The following is a 20,618-nucleotide window of genomic DNA, read 5'->3' on the forward strand; positions in this document are numbered from 1 at the left end:
TAAAGCGTCCATTTGTACTTGTATACATTTTTTTGGCACCCGCGGTATGTACTACATCTTCTTTATCCAATTGTCTATTGATGGACGCTTAGGTTGCCTCCATTTTGGCTATTGTAAATAATGTTGCAGTGAACATAGGGATGCATATATCTTCCTCCAATTAGTGTTTTGTTTTTCCTTGGATAAATACCCAGAAGTGGAATTGCTGGGTCGTAATGTAGTTCGTTTTAATTTTTTGAGGAATCTCTATGCTGTTTTCCATACAGCATGTGGCTGCGTGGATTTGCAATCCCACGAACAATGCACAGAGGGCTCCCTTTTCTCTACATCCTCCCCAGCACTTGTTGTTTGTTGATTTATTGATGATGGCCATTCTCATGTGGTTTTAATTTGCATTTCTCTGATGATGAGTGATGTTGACTGCTCCTTGGTTCCTGATGGCTCACATGCTGGGGTACCCTCTTAGATAACTCAATGCCTTAAGTTCATGGAGCACAGAGGTTCCTCAGAGGTGCTTGCTTTGGGGGTCAGAAGGTAGAACTCCAGCTCCCAGCCTCATTCTACTCAGAGCAGCTCTCTGGTCATCTGTTTTATGTATCAGGTTTGTTTGTAAGCTTTTATTTGAAGAAGTGGAACATTGGCCTTGAAAAATTTGAAAACCGCTTCTTAAAAGGTGTATTTCCTTAAGACCACCTTCAGCAGTGACGCCAGTGGGGAAGACTTTAGGCCACCAGAGCAGGTGAGTGGGAGAGTTGTTTTGGGCTGTTTGCTCCCCAGCTGAGCTTAGAGGCCTGAGGGTGGCATGTGGGCCCTGAGAGCCCATTGGGTGGAGGGTAGGGAGAGTGACTTCCAGCATCAGAAGCTGGTGATGGCTACCCCACCTGGCAAATGGGGGTAATCGCACACCCTATCAGGCACCACCCAATGTTACTGCGACGGTCTACTGGCATAATGAGTGTGGGTGCCTTCAGACTGTAAAGGGAGTTGTACCTGTTAAAGTCATGGAAGGAGAATGAGGGGCTTCCATGGCTGGAGACAGAGGCTCTCTCATGCCTGGACAGGTCTGAGGAGTAAGCCAAGGCCTGCTCAGCTTTCTTCAAGGTCCTGAGGAAGACTGCATTTCACTATCTGGTACTCATGTGTGCCAGGCATTGTGCTCCCACACAGGTGGGGAGATTCTGGGCTTGGGGCAGGATTCAACTCTCCCCTGCGAAAGTGTCTCCCAGCTTCCACTTATCGTAGGTGATCTTATATATACACCTAGGACCAGGAGATTTTGCAAGGCCAAAGTGCAGGGCGGTCTTGCCCTCTAGCCCAGTCATCTTGGGGGCTGCCTATTAGGGACTTTTTTCCTTCAAGGCTGGGCTTGTGGTTCGTATTTGTAAAACAGATCCAGAGTCAAGTGAAGAACCCACAGCGTGGTTTGCTCTGGGCTTCAACCTCCTACTACAGGACAGGGACGGTGCACCAGACCCTGAGGGTCCCTCCATGGTTGGTGTTGCACGGTGGAGAACTGGCCTCCAGGAGGGACTCACGCACGCACGACTCCTCTGGTTTCCAGAGGCCAGCGGGGTTTATTGGGAGAGCCGACCACGAGTACACTCCCAAGACAGAAAGCATTCTGAGCCTCCATCCTGCCTGTGGTGGGGATTTTATTACGATCCAAAGTTTCTCCTCATTGGCCATTTTCTGGGGCCAGGCCTAAGTGGCTTTGGCAGGTGCCCTGGTATAGGAGGGAGAATCTGTCTGCTTTGCCATCTCTCCATGATTGGCAACTGTGGAGCTGTTTACATTTCTGACTTCAAAGCCTTCTGGTGCCCAGCCTTTTTCGGCTCACTGCCCTGCTGTGTCCAGGCCACATGGGACAGGGACATAGTTGAGGAGGGGTCTCCTGACTCTTTTCCTTGGTGTCACTGCTCATGCACACGAAAATCACTCTGTTGCCTGCCACACACCTTTCAGGGCCAGGGCGGCTCTGAGGTGTGTCTGTCTTATAATCACCCATCCGGGCCCAGCTCCCCTCTTGGGGTTTTCTGCTTCCCTTGGCCCCTTTGTTCTGTATTCAGGGCCTCCCAAATATCTCTGGGCTCAGTGGTCCCCCCTTTCTTATGGACCCCAACACTTCTTTTTCCTGCTTCCTTCCTCCCTCTCGATGAGGGAACTTTTCCTATGTGTGCAGATTTTCCATGTGTCCTTTCTACACCCATCCTCTCAGGGCCTAGACTTTTGAAACTCAGGCTCTTTCTCCATGTTCTGAGGAACCTCCCTTCTCTGAGTCACTGAACGCTGAATTCCCAATATCTCTCTGAGGGGCCAGGGGAAAACGGGAACTGCCAGAGAGGAAAAACCCCTCCTCTACATATTTCCAGACTGCCTTGCCGCCTCCCAGAACCCCTTAGCAAACTCTGAACCTGTTATTTTCAGTAACTATGAGATGCTCTATGGATCTTTTCTATTTCCACTCCAGCTTTAGAATTATCCATTTTCCCACAGTGTTCTGATTACTTTTATGAAGAGTGGTATCAGAAACCAATTTCCAGGTGCTAGTTATACTTGTTGCTACTGTTGGTTGGAAGGGGTTTTGTTTTTCAAGTGAAGTTGAAATTTACATAACATAAACCACTGTCCTTAACCATTGTCAACGGAATGATGTAGAGGCATTTAGTGCATCCAGAATATTGTGCCAGCACCACATCTACCTTGTTCCAAAATATTTCCTTCCATCACTCCGAATAAAACCCCATACCTATTAAGCAATTTCTCCTCCTTACTCCTGACAATCACCACTTTGTATGGCATTCTGTTTCTATGGATTTAGCTATTCTCGATATTTTATGTAAGATGAATTGTACAATATGTGTTATTTTGTGCATTGCTTCGTGCACTGAGCAGAATCCTGAGACATGGGCACAGCGTTTATGGTACTACCAGGCTCTGACCCGCTCTGTTCCATCCAGCTTTTAGCACTGGCCAGTGCCTCTCGATGTTTAATGTGATGACGGGGATGTTGGATTCTAGCCCCTTGTGATTTTCATGTTGGGCCATTAGGAAAAGAAATCATTTGGAGTCGGAGAGGGGAGGGCAGAGATATGGGAAGGGAAGTCTTAATCATTGTCATGATTGTCCCTTAGTGCACTAGATAAATTAATCTTGGGTTTTGTTGCCTCATCATTCATATTACTAATTTTTATATCTAATATGTAGTGCTTTTACTAATCATAAACATACGACCAAACTCTTATTTGTAGGAATTGAAGACAACTGAGTCATTTGCTGCATGAAAATAGGTTCATTATTAAAGAGATGATTACAGAATGCCAAAAGTCCCTAGTCTCGCTTTTCGTGCCTTTGTTAATTCAAAATAACGTTGGTGAAATTCCAAAGGACAGTTGGCATGTTCAGAGCACTATTCTACTTGGCTCCTTAATCATAAGGATGTCCTTGGCTCAGTATTTTTTCAGAGAAGTTTCGGAGTGCTGTCATCCTGAAAGTTCTCTGGCATCACGTGTGCTGGGTTTATTTTGCTGCCTGCAGTTCATTCTGTGGGGAGATAAAACATAACTAATTACACTCTTAAGCACATAAGCTGGCTGCAGGCACAGACCGAGCCAGCCGGTGCACTCCATCTCCCTGACCAGAGCGCTTGCATCAAGGATGGGGACGTGGAACCAGTCAGGCCAGTGGGAGCCCCAGGGTTTACTCCTGGGTGATTGTCATTTGAGCAGTTCCAGAAAGAAATGGATGGTCAAGCCCCTAGTGATTGGGGCCTCCATGTACAGCCAAAATAGATCCCACCGAGAAGTGTAGAGGCAAGAGACGGATTCTGGTGTCATCATTGGGCCTTGAATCAAGCCACTGCCGAACCTAACACCTTGTCTGGATGTTCAGTACCTCCATACAATGTTGTTGTTGTTTCCTAATCCGGTTGTGTTATACTTTCTGTCACCTGTAGCTGAAAGACAGGTGGCATTCATCTGATCCAATCTCTTGACTCAGGCTGACTTGGGGAGGCTAAGTGACCTGTCCAAGGCCACTCAGAGCTATGGAGTGTAAGAGCAGGAGGTAGAAAACCAACACTGAATGAAACGCTGATTTTATCACAGTCTCCGCTCTAGTACTTGATCTGGCCACAGATAGATTTGGGGTTAAGTAAAAACGGGAATGTACCACTTCTGAGGTTTGAGCCAACATGAAGGAAGTTGATATTTGCCTGGTCAAATGTACTCATTAAGCATGTTTATCAAGAATGGGCCATTTAAGGGTGATAGAGATTTTAAACTTCTTTACTCTTATTTATCATCCCTAGCTTCATCCTCATCATTTTCCTGGTGAAAAATTAATATAAAAATCCCATCCTTTTAACTGTTTATCAGGAAGCAAGTTCTCTTTCACATTTCCTTTGGGTATAGGTTAGGTAGATGGGAAGAAGGGGGATATTCGTGTCAGAGTGGCAGAGAACGAGAGGTTCCAGCAGACATAAAGCAACACTGTGGATGAGTCCAAAGTGGTGGAGTCCAGAGAGTGGAGATGTTTCCAAAGAAATGATTGAGGCATATTTAAAGAAGTCTGAGAGCTCTCCTGGAGACAGTAGACAGATTATTTGGTTATATATGACCAAGAGTGTGTCAGTGTTAGGAGTTGTATGGTGTTGAAAGGGACAGTACGTAGTGTGTCTGCCCAGGAAAGAGTAGGGACATGGGGTGGAGCTGTTAGGGCCGCCGGGAGCCAGGGAGCTGGCCCCATTTAGTATTCTGAAGATCGAAGTGCAGTGTGGGTTTTAGTGCAAAAGGGAAATATTTGTATTTCTCTCTTACCGATTTAAGCAGTTTAACCTCGGCATTATTTAGAGAACTTGAGGTTACTCCCGGTGGAATATTCACTTGATTGAAAAATTCTGAAATGAAAAAGAGTCATCTTATGATATAAGTTGAAGGAAACAATGACGGGGCTGGGTTGTGTTAGCTACAGTCAACCAGAGGGATCTCTGGGGCAGCGTATAGCTCTAGGGGAGACTCCCTCTGCCCATTCAGTGGAGATACTTGAATTAAGGCATTGTCTCTCTCAGTCTTTTGTGTGTGTGTGAGGGTGAGTTTGCAAGGATCAGAAGAGACCCCAGAACTAACTGGAAACCTGGTGGGTATTCTGTGCACAAAGAATCGATGCCAACAGATATGCTTGTGTCTGCCCTCACTCCATTAAAACCAGAAGAAGTAGGCTCTGCTGTTTTGGTACCATTTGCACAATATGGAACCCCATTAGAGGTCATCATAGATAAAGATGGCATTTGGCACTGTCATCTCTTGATGGTCCTAAGGGTTATGACCTCAGGCTTTTGAATTTCCCTAGGTATCTGCATGACTAGGTGACCGTGGTCCGCCTCTCCTCTAAGTGGCATGATGCCCTTGTTCTAAAAATACCTACGGGGCTGGATTTCATTTGGACCTGTAGAACAGACATTTTGACTTGGTTTTCAGGTTTTGCCATCTCAAGATGGACGTCCCTATCTGAAAACAAAGAAGTGGTTTCTTGATCCAGACGGTGATCAGATGATACTGTGCTCGCTGCCATGACACATTCTGCGGTGTGGCTTCACACCCCTGTACATTTCTTGTGACACTGACTCTTCTAGGCGTTCACATTACTAATGCCACATACCAATAATGTTAGACAGGAATTTCTTCACAACTGCAGACATCACCTCTTGCACCTCATCAATCTAGAAGACATGGGAGGAACATTTTCATCAGTATATCTCCTAGTCCCCCAGCTAGTCCTCACGTCAGGGGAAGCAGACTTGGTGCCTTTGGATACGGGGGGTTTTTTTCTAGTGGAAGAAGTCTGTTACTGGACAAGGTTATATAGGGAGGTGGATCTCAGCCTATCTCTCAGGCCTCTGATTCTTTGGAGATTTTCAAAGGGCCTTCAGCAGGTTTGAGTTCCTTAAGTGGCTCCCAACAGAGGTTTATCGGGTACTGGTTACGTTTCAGACACTTGTCGGCACAGCTACACAGCGGCACACTGTCAGGACAACACAGAACTCAGTAACGGGTGGGGGGTTGATGTTGCTGAATGCGTCCTCCGTGGTGTCCCATCCACGTTCCTCCTGGATGTGGTCCTCCCTGCCGGTGCTCTGTTTCCTTCCTTCCTTTGCATTCCTCCCCTCATCAGGCCTCTGATTCCATGCTGCCGACTACCCTTCTCACATCTGTCCCTTCCCCCTGGTGCACACTTTGGGTCTGCGGGAAACTCCTGCGCCTCCTTCGAGGCTGAGTGCACGCAACATTTTCTCAGTGAACCCACTTTTCCTCCCAGGTGGTCCTCCTCTACTCTGTCTTCTTCAGTTGACAGCTGTTTGCGTACGTGTCTGTGTCCCTGTCGGGTAGTTAGTTACAGGAGGTCAGAGACCAGGCCTTCTGTGTTCCTTCCGCTGCACAGAGCCTGGCATGTCCCATAGCTCCCTGGTAAAGATGAGGTGAAGGAACTCTCGGTTTGCAGTGACTCCCACATTCTGCCTCTTGACTGACTCTCCCTTATCTCCGGGCTGACAAACGGGACACAGACAGTTCATCCAGTCATGAGGTTGTTCACCTCTGGCTGCCCACCGTCTGCCCCCACCAACGTGTCAATCAATCTCTTACCGATTTAGCTTATTTATTGTTTTAATCTCTGTCTCTCCACTTAAACTAGAGGGTCACTCCTGGAGTCAGGGAGTTATATTTTTAGAGCCAGGCACACAGGGGTACTCACTAAATGTTTGCAGGATGAAGGTATGAGCATGTGCAATGTCACAGGTTCCATGTGGGGCTGGTTGGTGACCCTTCTGTGAGTTTCCAGCTCTGTGCCTGGAGTCAGGTCCCTGCATGCTACCCTCCCGCTCCCCACTTCCCTATCTCCCAGGTTCTCCTCTGGTGACCCATGTGCTTGCTCCGTAGAATGCGGGTTGAAAACCTCTGATGGGGACGGTGAGGCCGTGGGAGACGGGTATGGAGGTGAGCGACTCCCATGAGCTGAGGCAAGACTAGAGTCTGGATCATCTTTTTACCCTTTCTGGTCCCCAAGACTTCCTGGTCCATCAGAATCAGCCATGGCATTAGGAAAACACAGACTTCAGGCCTTCGTTCAGGTTATTGACTGAATGTGGGACTGCAGCCATGGGCTTGGGGATCTGCTTTTAGGAGTTCCCCGAGAGGGCCTAGGTTTGGCGCTTGCAGGTCTGTGCCACATTGCGTCTGTGATCTAGTCTAGTCTGTGTGACCTTTTCCTTTCCAGAGGCACTGTGTCGCTGAGTGTTTCGGTTTAAAATAACTTCTCGCGTATCATAAATAAATAGTTTTGAAAATCTAATCAACTTACAGCGTCAGGGGGTGTCATGCTGTGTTCAAAGCTGTCGGGAAGGAAAGTACAAGGAAAAATTATTTTCAAATGAAAAATGTTAACTGATTCTAAAATAGAGTTTAGGTATTAGCTCAGTTACTTATTAAAGTCACTTATAAAATGTCAAACAGAGAAAGAGCAACGTTAAGGTGAGTGCAGTGTGTACGTAAAGCTTTGTTCTGAGTTCCCTGTAACTATCCAAGTGTTTCCCAAGGGCCTTTGTTCATTATCTTCTCATGTGACTTAATCAGGTTCTATACTGACAGCTGTCAAGAGGAGTTTGTAGTACAGACAGTACCTCTCAATCTTGATGTCTGTTTGCAGTTTGCCTTTTAAAATCTTGCACGTATAGGAGATGATTATATTCTGCAGTAATAGAAAACAAACGAGTTAAAAACAACACGTTGACCAGGCTACTCGGTGCATGTCTCACAGTGTGATATGACCAACAGGTCACAGATCAGAACTAGACACCCTGTTTATCTCTTCTCCCCTGGCGGCTGAGTCCACCAGCCTGGTTGGTGTCCCTTGTCTTAGGGTCACCCAGGACTTCGTCCCTCAGGGTTGTGGTAGTAGCTCCCCCTTATCGAACACACTTTTCCCCACGTAACCTTTGATCCTACTAGTTCCTCCTCCCAACTAAACCCTGATTTGTTTGTTACTCAGACCTCACCGTTTTTCCTGTGGCAAAGCTCTCCCCATCCTTAGTCACGTTAACCCAATAAGTGTTTTGGACTTTGTTGTCTGGCTGGCTGGAGTAGACTATTCTGGCGAATTGTACATCCAGGTTATTCATCTGTTATAAAGAAATCATCGTTTAGTGTGGAGAGGAGAGGATGAAGGACTGCACAATGTTGCATTATGAGATATCCACACATCATTCAATTCATTTATTCAAATATTTCTTGATCCTGCAGTATGGGCTGTTCCCCTAGCTGGGTGCTGGCATGGCTGATAGAACCACACAGACAAGGTCTAATTCCAGACCTTGCTGTTTATCTCATTTCCTTGCTCCGAAGGACAGTGGTGCATATAACAGGTAAACTTTTACTTTTCTATTCTCATCCAATTTAAAGCCCGTTTCTTTCTATCCTCTAGTGGCAGACAGCTCTGTACTTGATTAACCATTTTGGGACACTCTGTTAAGGAAACATTGTACATTGCTCGACACAGAGCCTGGCACACAGTACTCAGTGATTATTATGTTGTTATAACTACTGCTACTATACCTGCTACTACTGGGAACAAATGAATACCTCACAGTAGAAAAACCCAGTCCCTTGCTCATGCTGTGTGACTGTTGGTAAGTTGCTTGTCTCCGTTTGGTCATCTGTAAAATGGGAATAAGAATCCCTACTTCCCACATCTGTTGTGAGGATGAAATGTCATTAATTATGTAAAGACAACTGGCTTGTACCTGGCACCTAGAAGGCAGTCAGAAGACACTTGTCCTCCGATGCCCTTGTTCTCTGCTTTCCCCGATGGAAACATGGACCTACACACATGGCCAGTAAACAAAAATGTGTATCCCGTTTCCTCACATTTGTCTCTGGAAGAATGTTCCGGGACCCACTTGCATTTCTGCTTGTCACTCTTCGAGGTTGACAGACTAGGCTAAAGCAAGGAGGAGCGTGGTCCCAGGGCCCACGGGAGGACACTTACCTGGATGGAGCTCTGCTTGGCGCTGTGAATGACGACTGCCCTGACCATCGTGCGGGATAGAGTTATGGAGACGTTGGCATTTTTAGGAATTGGAGGAAGGGGTCTTCCAGGCATCGGGACTGTTTCCTTAAAAAAGGCCTAGGGGGAGAAAAATAGAAAAATCCTGTCAGCATGTGACGCTAACATCGAGTTCAGTGCCTTTGGAGGCCCGGCTGAGACGCTGCGCACTGAGGTGGCCCCGTGTGAGCGCTGCAGTGGATGAGCGTCTATGTCTATGAAGAAGGGAAGACGGATTCACACTTCTCTGAACTTTTCAAATTTCCTGCCATGTGGAGTTTGAATTTTATAAGCAGAGGGTAAAATGCATGGGAAGGAAGAACAATTATTCAATGGAGGCCAGAATATCTATGAAAAGGTTTCATGGACAAGATGGCCCTTGAGCTTGACCGGGAGGTCCTTCCAGGTTGGGAGAACTTGTTTAAAAAGGTGGGAACTATGAGTTCATTTGTACACACAAATGCATACACATACACACCTTACTTGAAGCAACACTTAAGTTGGGGGATTCCCCTGAAAAATGAGGATTTGTGGCGTCTCTTGAGAAGTCAGCAGACTGGGGACCTGAGCCTCACTGGATCGCGGCTAATCAGAGGAAGAAGGAGCAGTGCTTCCTCCTTCACAGGGGGCTTCTGCTCTCCGGTCTCCACAAACCCCATGACTACCCACAGTCCCCCACCACAGAGGCTGGGGAGGTCTCCTGCTATTTGTTTTTCACGTTCATCCTCACTGATATTTCTCCTTTTTTGTTGTCATACCTAATATCACTTTTATTTTACTTAAAAAAGTCAATAGCACTTTCATAAGCATTTCTATATACCATTGCAATTTTTGAAAAATTTCTAATGATCTCGTGCTTGGGTGAGTTATTTTCTTTTTGTTCCTTCCTTTTTTCCCCTCCCTTTTCTCAGTGTTAACACCTGTGTTTCTTTGTCCTTAAATATACGTGCACTTAGGATGTTTGTGCAGATGGATTCCCGCAAGTGGGACTTATTAAGTGCGTCCCAAAACCTTCCATTTCTTCAGTACTCATCATGGCCTACGTTTTGCATTCCCTGGGGGCTGGGATGGATGGGAGGAGTGAGGTAGTCCTGTTTGTTTTCTTGCGTATTTTCCATCGAATGTCTAGACCTGTGTTGGCCACATCCTACTGGTCAAAAAGTGGTTGTCGTTGTTGGAAAGCTTCTCAGGATTGTAAATTGGACTTAAATGGAAGGGAAAACATGGCAGGTGCTCAGGTGTTGGGGTGGAAGCCTGGGAGAGTCACCCCAGCCTTGGGATCTGAGAAGGGAGGAAGGCTGGTTTGTCATGTAATTGACTCTATTTTGTGAGTTCGGGGAGGTTCTCTGGCTTCTGACAGAATTTTGTCATAAGAATAATGAGCACTTACGCAATAGAGGATTGAAAGACCTTGTGCAGATGTCCGGAAACTTTTAATGTGGTACTTGAACAAGCCAGTAGCTGCAGGTGAGAAGAGAGGGAGAGCATGAAGCGATCCCTACAGACTCCTGATGGGTGTTGTGCCCTGGGTTCTCTGCCCGCTCTGCCCTCCAAAGGGAGGACCAGTGTGGCCCCCTCTCTTTCCCTCCATCCCAGGCAGAAAGCTGGTGCCACACTGGCTTCTTTTCATGCATCTGTGAGAAGGCTGCTAGGAGGGTGACATGAGGACTCAGCTCTGTCCCTGATGTGCCAGAACATCCAGGGGTAGGAAAAGCCTTGCTGGCCAGGCTCTGTTTCTTCTACTCTGGGACTTGGGAGATGTCACCAATCTCCTGCTCTGGCCCTCACGGTGGCTGTCCCACCAAGGCCTATCATCCCTGTCTCCCGGATATGTTTGGGGACATTGGAGGGAATTTCTGCTTCTCCACCTCCCTGGTGAGAGGACCTGGGACTCCTCCTTGCTCAGGATCCACGCACGTGTGCACTTTGTAAAACAGTTGGCACTGGGAGTTACCACCGAACTCCTAAGGGGCTTTGTCCTGTGAGGTCCTGCATAATGAGTCACAGTGATTTGGAGAGGCAGGTGAGTTGGCACATTTTCTGCCCTGAGTGTGGCGAGGGGAGTTTGTTGGGCACTTGGAGGTGCACAGTGTTGCAGCTCAAGCCCCATCCTCTTCTGTGTGTCACCCAACGGGTCCCAAAGGAGGCGTAACTATCTCCCTCCATTGACCTGGGCAGCCCCCGAGGGCGCGGTGTTTGTACTCACAGCTCTTGCATTCGTTGAAATCACTGAGATCAATGTCACATGATTTTGATTTTTTTATCTGTGAATTAAGCACGAGTTAGCTTTGCGGAGGAAATGGCAGCGGGCCCATCCACCTCCTCTTCTCCTTCCCTGTGCTCCTTCCCTTCTCCCCGTCCTATTTCCCGGCCTTCATTTTAGCAGAACTCCTCTCCTCCCTCCCGCCAGCCTGAGGCATTCTGCTATCCTGCTGCTGGTGTCTTTCGGCTCAGAGGGGCTGCTGCTTCCCCTAGTTTCCGGACTTCTGAAGGCTGAAGTCTCCTTCCCAGGTCTCTCCCAGCGTCAGGCCCTATCTGAGGAAAGGGCTTCTTCCTCTCCTCCCCCCAAAGATATGTCGACTTCTGTGGTGGTGCACCCCCCGCCCCCGCCCGTCCTGTGACTTACATTCTCATTCATGTCAACCGTCAACACTTCAGAAACGATGTCATCTAAGGGCAGAGAGAGAGGCAAAGCATCTGTGACCCTGGGGAAGAATCGTGTGGAGAGCCGTGTTATTCTTGCATTTCCGGATTTTGCCCAGACATTGACAATAACCCATCCATTGATGATACAGCTTCAGTGATGTCCTGCTGCTTAAATTTTTTAAACACCTGACGCCTTTCACCTTCAGTTTTAGTCATTAAGGAAGATGCAAGGATACCTGGGAAAATGACTAACGCAGGCATCTGACCCAGCAACCCCACACGGAGGAATTTACCCTTCAGATACCATGCACTTTGGTCATCAGACTTGTCTGGGACCTTCCTAATCGAAGTAGGGCACAAAAGTCAATAATTGGACAAAATACTATTCTTTGATAAGGACTATTAAATAACTTGTACTACTTCTTCATAATGCAGTATTGGGCAGCTTTAAAATAAGAAGAAGCTATTTACATACTGATGCAACAGATACCAAGCAATTTTTTCTATGTGAAATAATAGGACTGCAGACAAGAGTACATATATCCGCCCGTTTCTGTATGTGTATTCGTACATGCAAATTTGCATATGCATATGCAAGTAATATCTCTAGAAACCAACCGAAGGGACTAGATTCATTGGTTACTTCCAGGGAGAATAATAAGCCAGCTGGTGTACATGGGTGGGAGGGAGACTCAGTCTACGGCTTTTTGTATCTTTTGAATTTTGATCCTGGGGAATGCATATTGCTTATGCAAAAACCTAGAACAAAATACAAAAGTATGCTTAGCGAGCAGCATGCAGACAGGCGAAGGAAGGCTGTTCTGAAACACACTGGGCCGTTCCCAAGCAGAGACCCCTCCCTGGGCCTCAGTTTCTTGATCATTCAGACCACTGGGTTGGCTGCGCTCATCTCGGAGGGTATCCCTGTGTACCAGTGGGGACATTCTGGCACACAGGCAAGCTGATGCAGAAAACGAGAAGAATGGTCTCACGTACGCCTTCACCAGTTGGAGGTTCACTTCCTTGACCCTGATGTCCTTGTCCTGGACTTGGAGGTTGACGCATTGGGCGTTGTTTGTGGAAATTCCAATTTTCAGAGTCACATCCGAATTCACTTGAAATCCCAGTATGCTGAGTACAGCTCCTAGCAGGCTGTGGAGAGCAAGATACAGGTGAAACCAGACCTGGCTGCAAGAGGTTGCTCGCCAGTGCGATAGGTACTTTGTGAGTCAGCCTCAGGTATCTGTCCAGGTTATTGGAGAGAGGGAAAGCGTGGTGCTTTCCAGTGAGCGTGCCCCAAGGTTGATGGTGCCCTGGTGGATTCAGAGCCTGGCTCATGGGAGGGAGGAATTCCATACACATTGGAAACTCACTCTCCTGACCAGGCTTCAGAGGAAGTTGTCTTTTGTTGGTGGCACCAGGTCGACGAGAACTACATGCCCATTACAGGTTCACCTTTGTGCCCAGGACCTCCAGCTGTCTGTTGTGGGTGTGATAGCATAAGAAAACCCCCCGTTTGCCAGAGCATGGCCTTGTTAAGGTTGGATGTTCTGCAGAGGACAAAGTCTCTTTGTGACGCTGCTGATTGTACTGGTCACAAACATGGGCTCTGGAGGCAAAATGCCTGGATTCAAGTCCTATCCCTGCTGTATTTCAGCTGTGTGACTCTGAGTAAGGCTTCTAACCGGTTTGCTAGTCTCATCTGAGTTCTCAGTCTTGAGACAGGACTGCTCTCCTGAGGAGGCTGTCAGGAGGCTTCAGGGCGTTCAGACTGTCTGAGGGAAGCCCCTGGTGGAGCTCGGCCATGGGTGGTTTTCACTAACTACCTGTTAGGTGGATGAATGAACGTGTGCATGCATGCGTGCTTAAATTTGTGGCTTCCTGAGGGCAGTTACTCATCTCTGCCTCCCTCCACTGCCCAGGACAGTGTTTGTAAAGAGTGGGCTGATTCTCCTCGGAGGGTCCAGATTATTGGGAAGGTTCATTTCCCGTAACACCAGTGCCCACAGTACAAGATGCATTCTGTGTGGTTTCTCTCTCCACGGGCCATGTGTATAATGTGCATATTTCATGGAATCTGGCTTTCTGGCTTTGCTTACACGGTTTGTGGATGAGTCATTGTCCCGCCTGTTCCTCTGGGCTGGAGGAGAAGGGCATCTGTGCCTGCTGCCTAATTTGGCCATCCTGACACATCCTGCCTTACTCTGTCTTGTCTCTGCCTGGCACGGGTCACTGGATATTAAGGGCCTGGTCCAGGCCCACACAGGTGACTGATTTGGAGACAGGCTCACCCTTTTCCAGCTACGAAGGCGGTAGTCGTGGCGTGGATGAGGATCCCATCACCGGTCATGGTCAACTTCATGTTCTGCACAGTTGCTTTTTGAACCTCTAATCTGCAAAGTGACAGCATCCAGGGTCAGTCCTGGCTCAAGGAAACAGCCTGGGCAGCAGAGAAATGCCTCTGAAGCAGCCAATTACCAACCTCCCAACCCATCCATCTCCTGGACTCCCCAGTCCCTTTACCCGCCCAGTTCTTTAAACTCAAGAAGTCTTGTTCCCATTTCCCCCGAAAGGGCAGCGTTTCAGCACAGAGCTGGAATACTACTTTGTGAAAACACGGTGGTCCCTTTGCATGCGATTGTGGGCGGTTGAACTTTGGCGCTCCCCAGCAACAGCTTTCTCTGATGCCAAACCTTAGGGTCAGGAAGCACTTACCCTATCAGGAGATCGTTCAGATCAATATTTCCCAGCCCGCCTAAGAGCCCATCCGTGGTGCCAGCTGGCACCACACTCTCCAGCACGCCCTTGGTGGACTCTACGAGCTCGCCGACTTTCTTGCCCACGGCGCTCAGGGGCTGGAGGAGACTGGAGCCACGAGAAGCGTTGTCGTCAGGGCCCTGTCCACCATTGGATGTTATGCTGTTCAGGATCCCTTGGCCCTGGGGTAGCAGGTTACTGACACCAGTGGCTTCCTTTGAGGACTTGCTGCTACTCCCCTTGCTCAGGACACCACCAAGGCCACCATCGCCGAGGATATCGAGGGAGGAAGTGATGTCTAACAAAGACAGCAGGTCCAAGTCGGTCACTGTCTCCAGCACTGTCCCAAGCAGACCGGCCAGATCCACCTCTGCACACATTAGCATCTTCTCGATCTGTGGGGGCACGGTGGCATTTAGATCTGAAAAGTACAAGAGACACGTTCCTTGGGTAGCTGCCCAGCTGGTCCAGCCAGAGGAACCTTCCCAGCTGGAGAGCCGGCACCGTGGAATTGTGGAGCCAATAGGCACTGTATATCGTGCCTCCTGAAAATAGGAATCCCTGCTTTTGTCAACGCTGAAGACAGCCTGGCTTTACAGAAACATACCTGTCCCCTGTTAAGAGTTAACCCTTATTTACATCTCCCTGACCAGCCTGGTGTTGAGTATGTGACTTGGGCATGGAATGAAAGGACCTCGGTTAGCTTTTGAGCCCAGTAGCTGAGAATATAATATAGTCTAGACCGTGCCCTTTGAAGGGTGAGTCTGAGCCTCTGCACCTGTCCAGGGGTGTGTGACAGGCCCTGCAGCATAGCTCATTGGTCAGGAGGAAGAGAGCGATTGGCGTTTTAAGTGCAGAGCAGGGCAGAAGGCAGCTGCTGGATATGGTGGAGGAGCTGACATATCTGGGCTTTCGTGTTCTCTGTCCGTTTGATTCTGTGCCAGTCCCTTCCCTTCTCTGGCCTCATTTTCCCCTCGTGGGTCCTTGGGAGGACTGGTCACCTTTGACAAGTGGCCTCTACTAGAACTACATCAGCTCTTGTGTTCCTGCAGCAGTGTTATCATCCGGGTACAGAAGGTGCTCAGCAGGGCTTTACCCCACACTGGAGAGAAGCAAGTCCAGAGAAGTGGAACCCCAGAAGATGGGGATGGGGGCGGGAAGGAGGCTGAAGGCCAGGTAGCAGAGCTGTGCCGTCACAGGGTCCTAGCCTATCATGGCGCTCTTGACGTCCTGAGGGAGGAGCTCAGAAGAAGAGCTGTCACCTGTGGATGGTGGTCCACCTTGGCTGCCTCAGCCGAGAAGTGAATTGGACCGTGGACAACATCCCTGGCCCAGGAGAGCAGCAGGAGGAAAAGTCCGCTAGTTCCAGCCCCTGTTGAGCTGTTGAGTCACCACTTTTGGAGCCTTGCTGCTTCTCCCCATGCAGGACTCTGTGCGCTGGGAGCCTTTGCTGTGGAGGGCGGTGAGGACGCACCCCCCTCCCTGGCTTATGCCCCAGGGAATCTGTTGCACATGTGAACCTGGAGACCCGCACAAGAGTGTTGAGTCAGCACTGCTCAGAGTAGCACGCAGCTGGGCAGGCAGAACACTGATAGATGTGGAAATCATGCAGGATTCATCAGGTTGACTATCACAGTGAAAACAAATGGACACACACTTCTCATTACAATGTGGATGAAACATAAAAGTATGAGAGAGAATGTAAACAGGCCACCTTTTAGAAAGGAGTGGCCATGTCATAAAATAGAAATAAATGGCAAGGGAGAAACACTCAGGCCAGAGGCGTCCTCTGGAGGCGAGGCAGAGAGGAAGGGGAAGGGATATGCAGCGCTGTAGGAGTCTAGGGGCCTTCAGCCCCATGGCTGGGTATTAGTTTTTATTCTAGATGTTCGGTACAAAGGTGTTTGCTGTAGATATGTTTTCGGTTTTTATGTCTGACGATGAAATAAACTGCCACCACCACCAAATCACTGCTTGATGGGTACACAGCTGTCTGTAGTACCAGTGTCTGAACTTCTCTGTATATTTGAAGTGTTTTGTAATAGGCGGGATGGATAGAAGAGTGGAACACATGTTCCAGAAGAGGTTAAACGTGGTGGGTGTGCTGTGGGGCTGGGCAGTGTGGTCACTAGGCAGGCGCCGAGTGACCCTCTGTCACCTGTCCTGTCATCCTGGAGGCAGACCTAGGCCATGGCTGCAGAATGACTTTAAGGGGAGCTCTGAGGCCTTTCCTGCTGGCCTTTGTTTGCTGATGGGTCTGTTCCCTTTTTGTTGCCCATAGGGAGTCACTTCTCTGCCAAGACTTACAAGACCTAACTCCTCTGCCCTTAGGCCTGGGAGATGGTGGAGGACAGAATTCCAGATCTCCTTGAGGAGGAAGCTGAGACTCAGGGAAGGACTGAGAAGGGAGCTTGGACAGCACGAATCTGATCAAGAGGGTTAGAGGTGGACTTGGATTTATTATTCTGTGGCTCCTGGTCCACCAGGTTGATGCTTTAAGCACCCGTGGGTGTCTGGGATGAGCTCGGGGCCCAGACACTCACAGGTGCCTAAAGTGAGACGCCGTGCGGTCTCCTGGCACAGTGGACCGGTGATAAGAGACACATGAAAGGCAAGTAAGCAGAGAGGTTGCTGGACCCGCGAGCTCCCTTCTGCGGGGTTGCTTTGACCAGCGTACCCAATGTGTGGTCCGTGGACAAGCAGCCTCAGCATCGTCTTGGCTATTACTAGAGACCGGGTTTTCTGGTGCTTTGTGGTCCTGCTGCACCGGAATGTGTGGGAGTGGGGCCCAGGCAGCTGGTTTGTTAACTAGCTCCCGAGGTGATTCCAATACCAACTCCTCTTTGAGAACCACTTGTTCAGAAAGCAGATCTAGCCTTGACTTTGGCAATGAGAAGCAAGTGTGAGGAGGTGGGAAGTCAAAGGTGTACAGGGGAAACAGTTCTTACTTACAGTCACGGAGTTTGTCACCAGACATGAAGTATCTTGCCATAGGGTAACAACCGCTCTTTTGAGGCTGAGGTAGGTTTTCTGTGGCACGGGGGGCTCTTCGAACTACTGGGTGGTTGTAGACATTTCTGCGTCTGACTGGTAGTTTACCAACAGGAAGTTGTTCCAGCACTGGAGGAGTGTTCAGCAGGTCAAGTGCTTCCACCTGGAGGGCCAGTATGGTGGCCAGGGCCCAGAAGGTTCGCATCTCGGCACCGATATCTGCAAAGGAGGGCTTCGTCAGACACCACATTTCAAATGGACTGTAGGGCTGCCAGTAGGTCTCTATTGGATGTACATACAAGATCCTAGGTTTGAAGGAGGGTGCCATTCTCATTGCAGATATTCTGGCCTGCATAGCGTATTCATGAGACAAGGTTACAGAGCATGGTAGTCAAAGTCTGGAGGAAGGACCTGTGTTTCACCTCTTTTTCACCTTTGCATAAAGGTGTCTGTGGGCTGGTGGCACCCTTTGAGTGCAGGCCATGCGCTGACTGTAGGCCTTACCTGTAGGGTCCCATCTGCCTGCCAGAATTCCTGACTCAACATCCTTGGAGCGGTGTGAGTCACCATCTGGGGAATTGGAGAGATTTGAACGATCCAACTACCATTGTTAGGTGTCCTGTGGTGGTCAAGGTCTCTGCCTGCTTCTGGCCAGCTCATATATAGCAGTGCCCTTGTTGGCGTGAGCTTACCCCGTGCCAGTCCCTTTGTGGAGTATATCAGCTGCTTTAAGTTCTGCACAACCCTGGGAGGAATGGCCTATGGGTCCTCACGTTGAGGTGGTGAAACTCGGGGTACAGAGCTGCAGTGGTGCTCATCTGTGCCCGTTGTTGAGCCCCCCGCTGGTAGTTTTGCCTGGTCGGGGCTACCATCTGATCACCCAGGCTCAGGCCTGGCATCCTCCACCCCTTTGGTCATTGGGCTGCCTGGCATTTTAAGTCAGTGTGCAGAGGTCAGAGTAATTTCCCTGTGGGCATGACCGTCTCAGGGCTACTCTGTCCTTTTAGGCCCGTTCTCAGATTCCGGGGGAGCGCTGGCCTGGTCCGACCGGCATCAATCGTTTCCACTACTGTATTAATAGTCGGTGCAAAGCGGACACCCTGTGTGTGGAGTCAATGATTGAATTGACCAGGTCACCCCGTTCTGTGGCCCTGTCTGTATGCAGTGCACTGGATGGTCCACCTGACCAGAGGCCACATGGCCTCTTCCTGTTGGCTGCGGCCGAGAAGCCATAGCTGATGTGATTGTGTAAATTGTGTAAGTCTCAGCTCTATTCTGTGAGTCGGGAAGTTTCCACACATGGCTACTTCTGGAGCGCTGGTCAGTGTTCGTACTGGTTAGTGTACTTCCCTGTGCGACCTCTCATACACTCCTCCCGGCAGACCCAAGCCCTACATAATATCATTAGCCCCTTTGCAGCTGAGGAGCCTCAGCCCCAGCAAGCAGGCAGAGAGCTGGGTTCATACCCAGGCAGGAAGGCCCCCTTTGACTCTGAGCTCAGCTGTGTGACTCAGTGGAGAGCACTTCCTTTTCTGCTGTCAGGTTCCTCCCTTTTCACGATTCTCTAAGTCTTTCTGTCTCTAACATTTTGGGTAACATGGAGCGTTGTGTCTTAGAGCATTTTCCCTCAGTGAAGCAAGTGAACTCTGGAGTTCCTCTCTGTTTGCCCATCTTCCCCAGACGAGTTTTATAAAAGCAGGCTTGTCGGCCTTTGTTCTTGCCATGGGTCGGTGGGCACTGTCCAGATCAGCTGCCTGCCATTTACCAAGACCATGAGAGGAGCCACCATTGCAGAAATGTTGGGAAGAACAAAATCGGAAACCAATGACAATTCTTCACACTGAATAAACTGAATATATTAGGCTTTATGAAAAGAAAATCATCACATTTCTATTATTTTTCTTCTGTTACCCTCATCTGTGAGAAATTGCATTTAGTGTCTCAGATGACATGTAAGTGTCCTGTGAGGAAAACTAATGTGCTCTCTCTGCCTCTGTGCCTGTGACTGATTTGATGGCAATATCGTTAGACATTATCTTGTTGGGGCCCTTGGAGAATCCAAGCTACAAATGTTCGTTTTCTATTTATAAAAGCAGTTGCGTAACTGGCAATTGTAACACTTATTGTGCTCTGGCAGCGTGCTGTGCGTTTCAACAGGGGAGGTGCATGTGTGAAGCGATTCTAAAGGCAAAACCCTAATTTTCCGTCCCTTGATGAACTGTCCTATGCTTGTTTTGAGCTCCGCATTTCGACCTGTTCTTTTGTGAGTTTGCTTCAGCGAGTTCTTACCTTGTGCAGTGTCGATGGGTCTGTGTTGACGGGCGAATCTTTTTGGAAGCTGCCTCTCTTCCTGCTCTTCCTCGGAACTGTCAGAGTGCAAGCTGCGTCCCACTTTTATAGACCAGTGTCTCTAAGGAAAGTGATCAGACCTGAAGGGACGCATTCAAGTGTGCTGATAAAGGTGGTGTGACACAGGCTGGTTTCCAAGGTCAGCACCTGCTAATGGCTGTGACATTTGTTCAGTGTCTTTCTGAGAGACGTTCAGGGTGCCTGGAATTTTCCATAGGGGGGAAGCCAGGGCACGTGTCTGTCCTCTCCGTATCTTAAACCTGTACAGGCCTGTTATCTTTGAGCCATGTGAGTGCTGTGAATGGCAGAGGAGCAGAATCTGTGAGGCTGCAGGTGCCACTGTGAGGCTGCAGGTGCCACTGTGAGGCTGCAGGTGCCAAGCCTCTGAGAGCCTTTTAAGGTGCCAGCGCTGTGCCCTGTTCATAGTGGGCATTCTGCACTGATGAGTAACACTAAGGTGGGGTGAGAGAGAAGCATGGAGTCCCTTTGGACAGGTGTTTAGGGATGTCCTCTCTTTGAAGTGACATTTTATATCAGATGCGTGTGATATGAAGTATCCAAACATGCACAGATTCAGGAGTCAAGTGATAGAGGGAAGTGCAGGAGGATTGGAAAGTACAGTGTCAAATGGGCGAGAGCACGAATGCAGGTCTGGGTTTTTTTGTTTTGTTTTTTTAAAGACTTTATTGGGGATTATTGGGGAATGGGAACAGGACATTATTGAGGAACAGTGTGTACTTCCAGGACTTTTTTCCAAGTCAAGTTGTTGTCCTTTCAATCTT

The 20,618-nt window shown here is 48.8% G+C and overlaps 1 protein-coding gene across 1 annotated transcript; it reads right to left on the reverse strand.

Annotated features, from left to right (window-relative positions):
* Positions 1 to 3,350: 3,350 nt before the first annotated feature.
* On the reverse strand, positions 3,351 to 19,839 carry LOC117016113 (vomeromodulin-like). The gene is made up of 15 exons (XM_033095208.1): positions 19,777 to 19,839; positions 17,449 to 17,706; positions 14,455 to 14,917; positions 14,031 to 14,132; positions 12,736 to 12,891; positions 11,720 to 11,798; positions 11,300 to 11,357; positions 10,484 to 10,554; positions 9,037 to 9,174; positions 8,048 to 8,170; positions 7,673 to 7,740; positions 7,354 to 7,384; positions 5,656 to 5,716; positions 4,815 to 4,894; positions 3,351 to 3,540 (listed from the first exon to the last, which is right to left on the reverse strand). Exons 2-15 carry the CDS (start codon positions 17,690 to 17,692, stop codon positions 3,517 to 3,519), a joined length of 1,698 nt encoding a protein of 565 aa, XP_032951099.1. The 5' UTR covers positions 17,693 to 17,706; positions 19,777 to 19,839; the 3' UTR covers positions 3,351 to 3,516.
* Between the last annotated feature and the right edge of the window lie 779 nt (positions 19,840 to 20,618).

This window comes from Rhinolophus ferrumequinum, chromosome 23 (assembly GCF_004115265.2).
Source record: "Rhinolophus ferrumequinum isolate MPI-CBG mRhiFer1 chromosome 23, mRhiFer1_v1.p, whole genome shotgun sequence".
In the NCBI taxonomy this organism is placed as follows: domain Eukaryota; kingdom Metazoa; phylum Chordata; class Mammalia; order Chiroptera; family Rhinolophidae; genus Rhinolophus; species Rhinolophus ferrumequinum.

Bases quoted from the DNA above. Each gene is read 5' to 3' on its own strand.
- LOC117016113 (XM_033095208.1), bottom strand. From the start codon at position 17,692: ATGCGAACCTTCTGGGCCCTGGCCACCATACTGGCCCTCCAGGTGGAA. The intron at 14,133-14,454 runs GTAAGTGCTTCC...GTCACTTTGCAG, and splicing joins CTGAACGATCTCCTGATAGG to ATTAGAGGTTCAAAAAGCAA. The intron at 8,171-9,036 runs GTAAGTGTCCTC...TCTTTATAACAG, and splicing joins CCAAGCAGAGCTCCATCCAG to ATGAATAACCTGGATGTACA.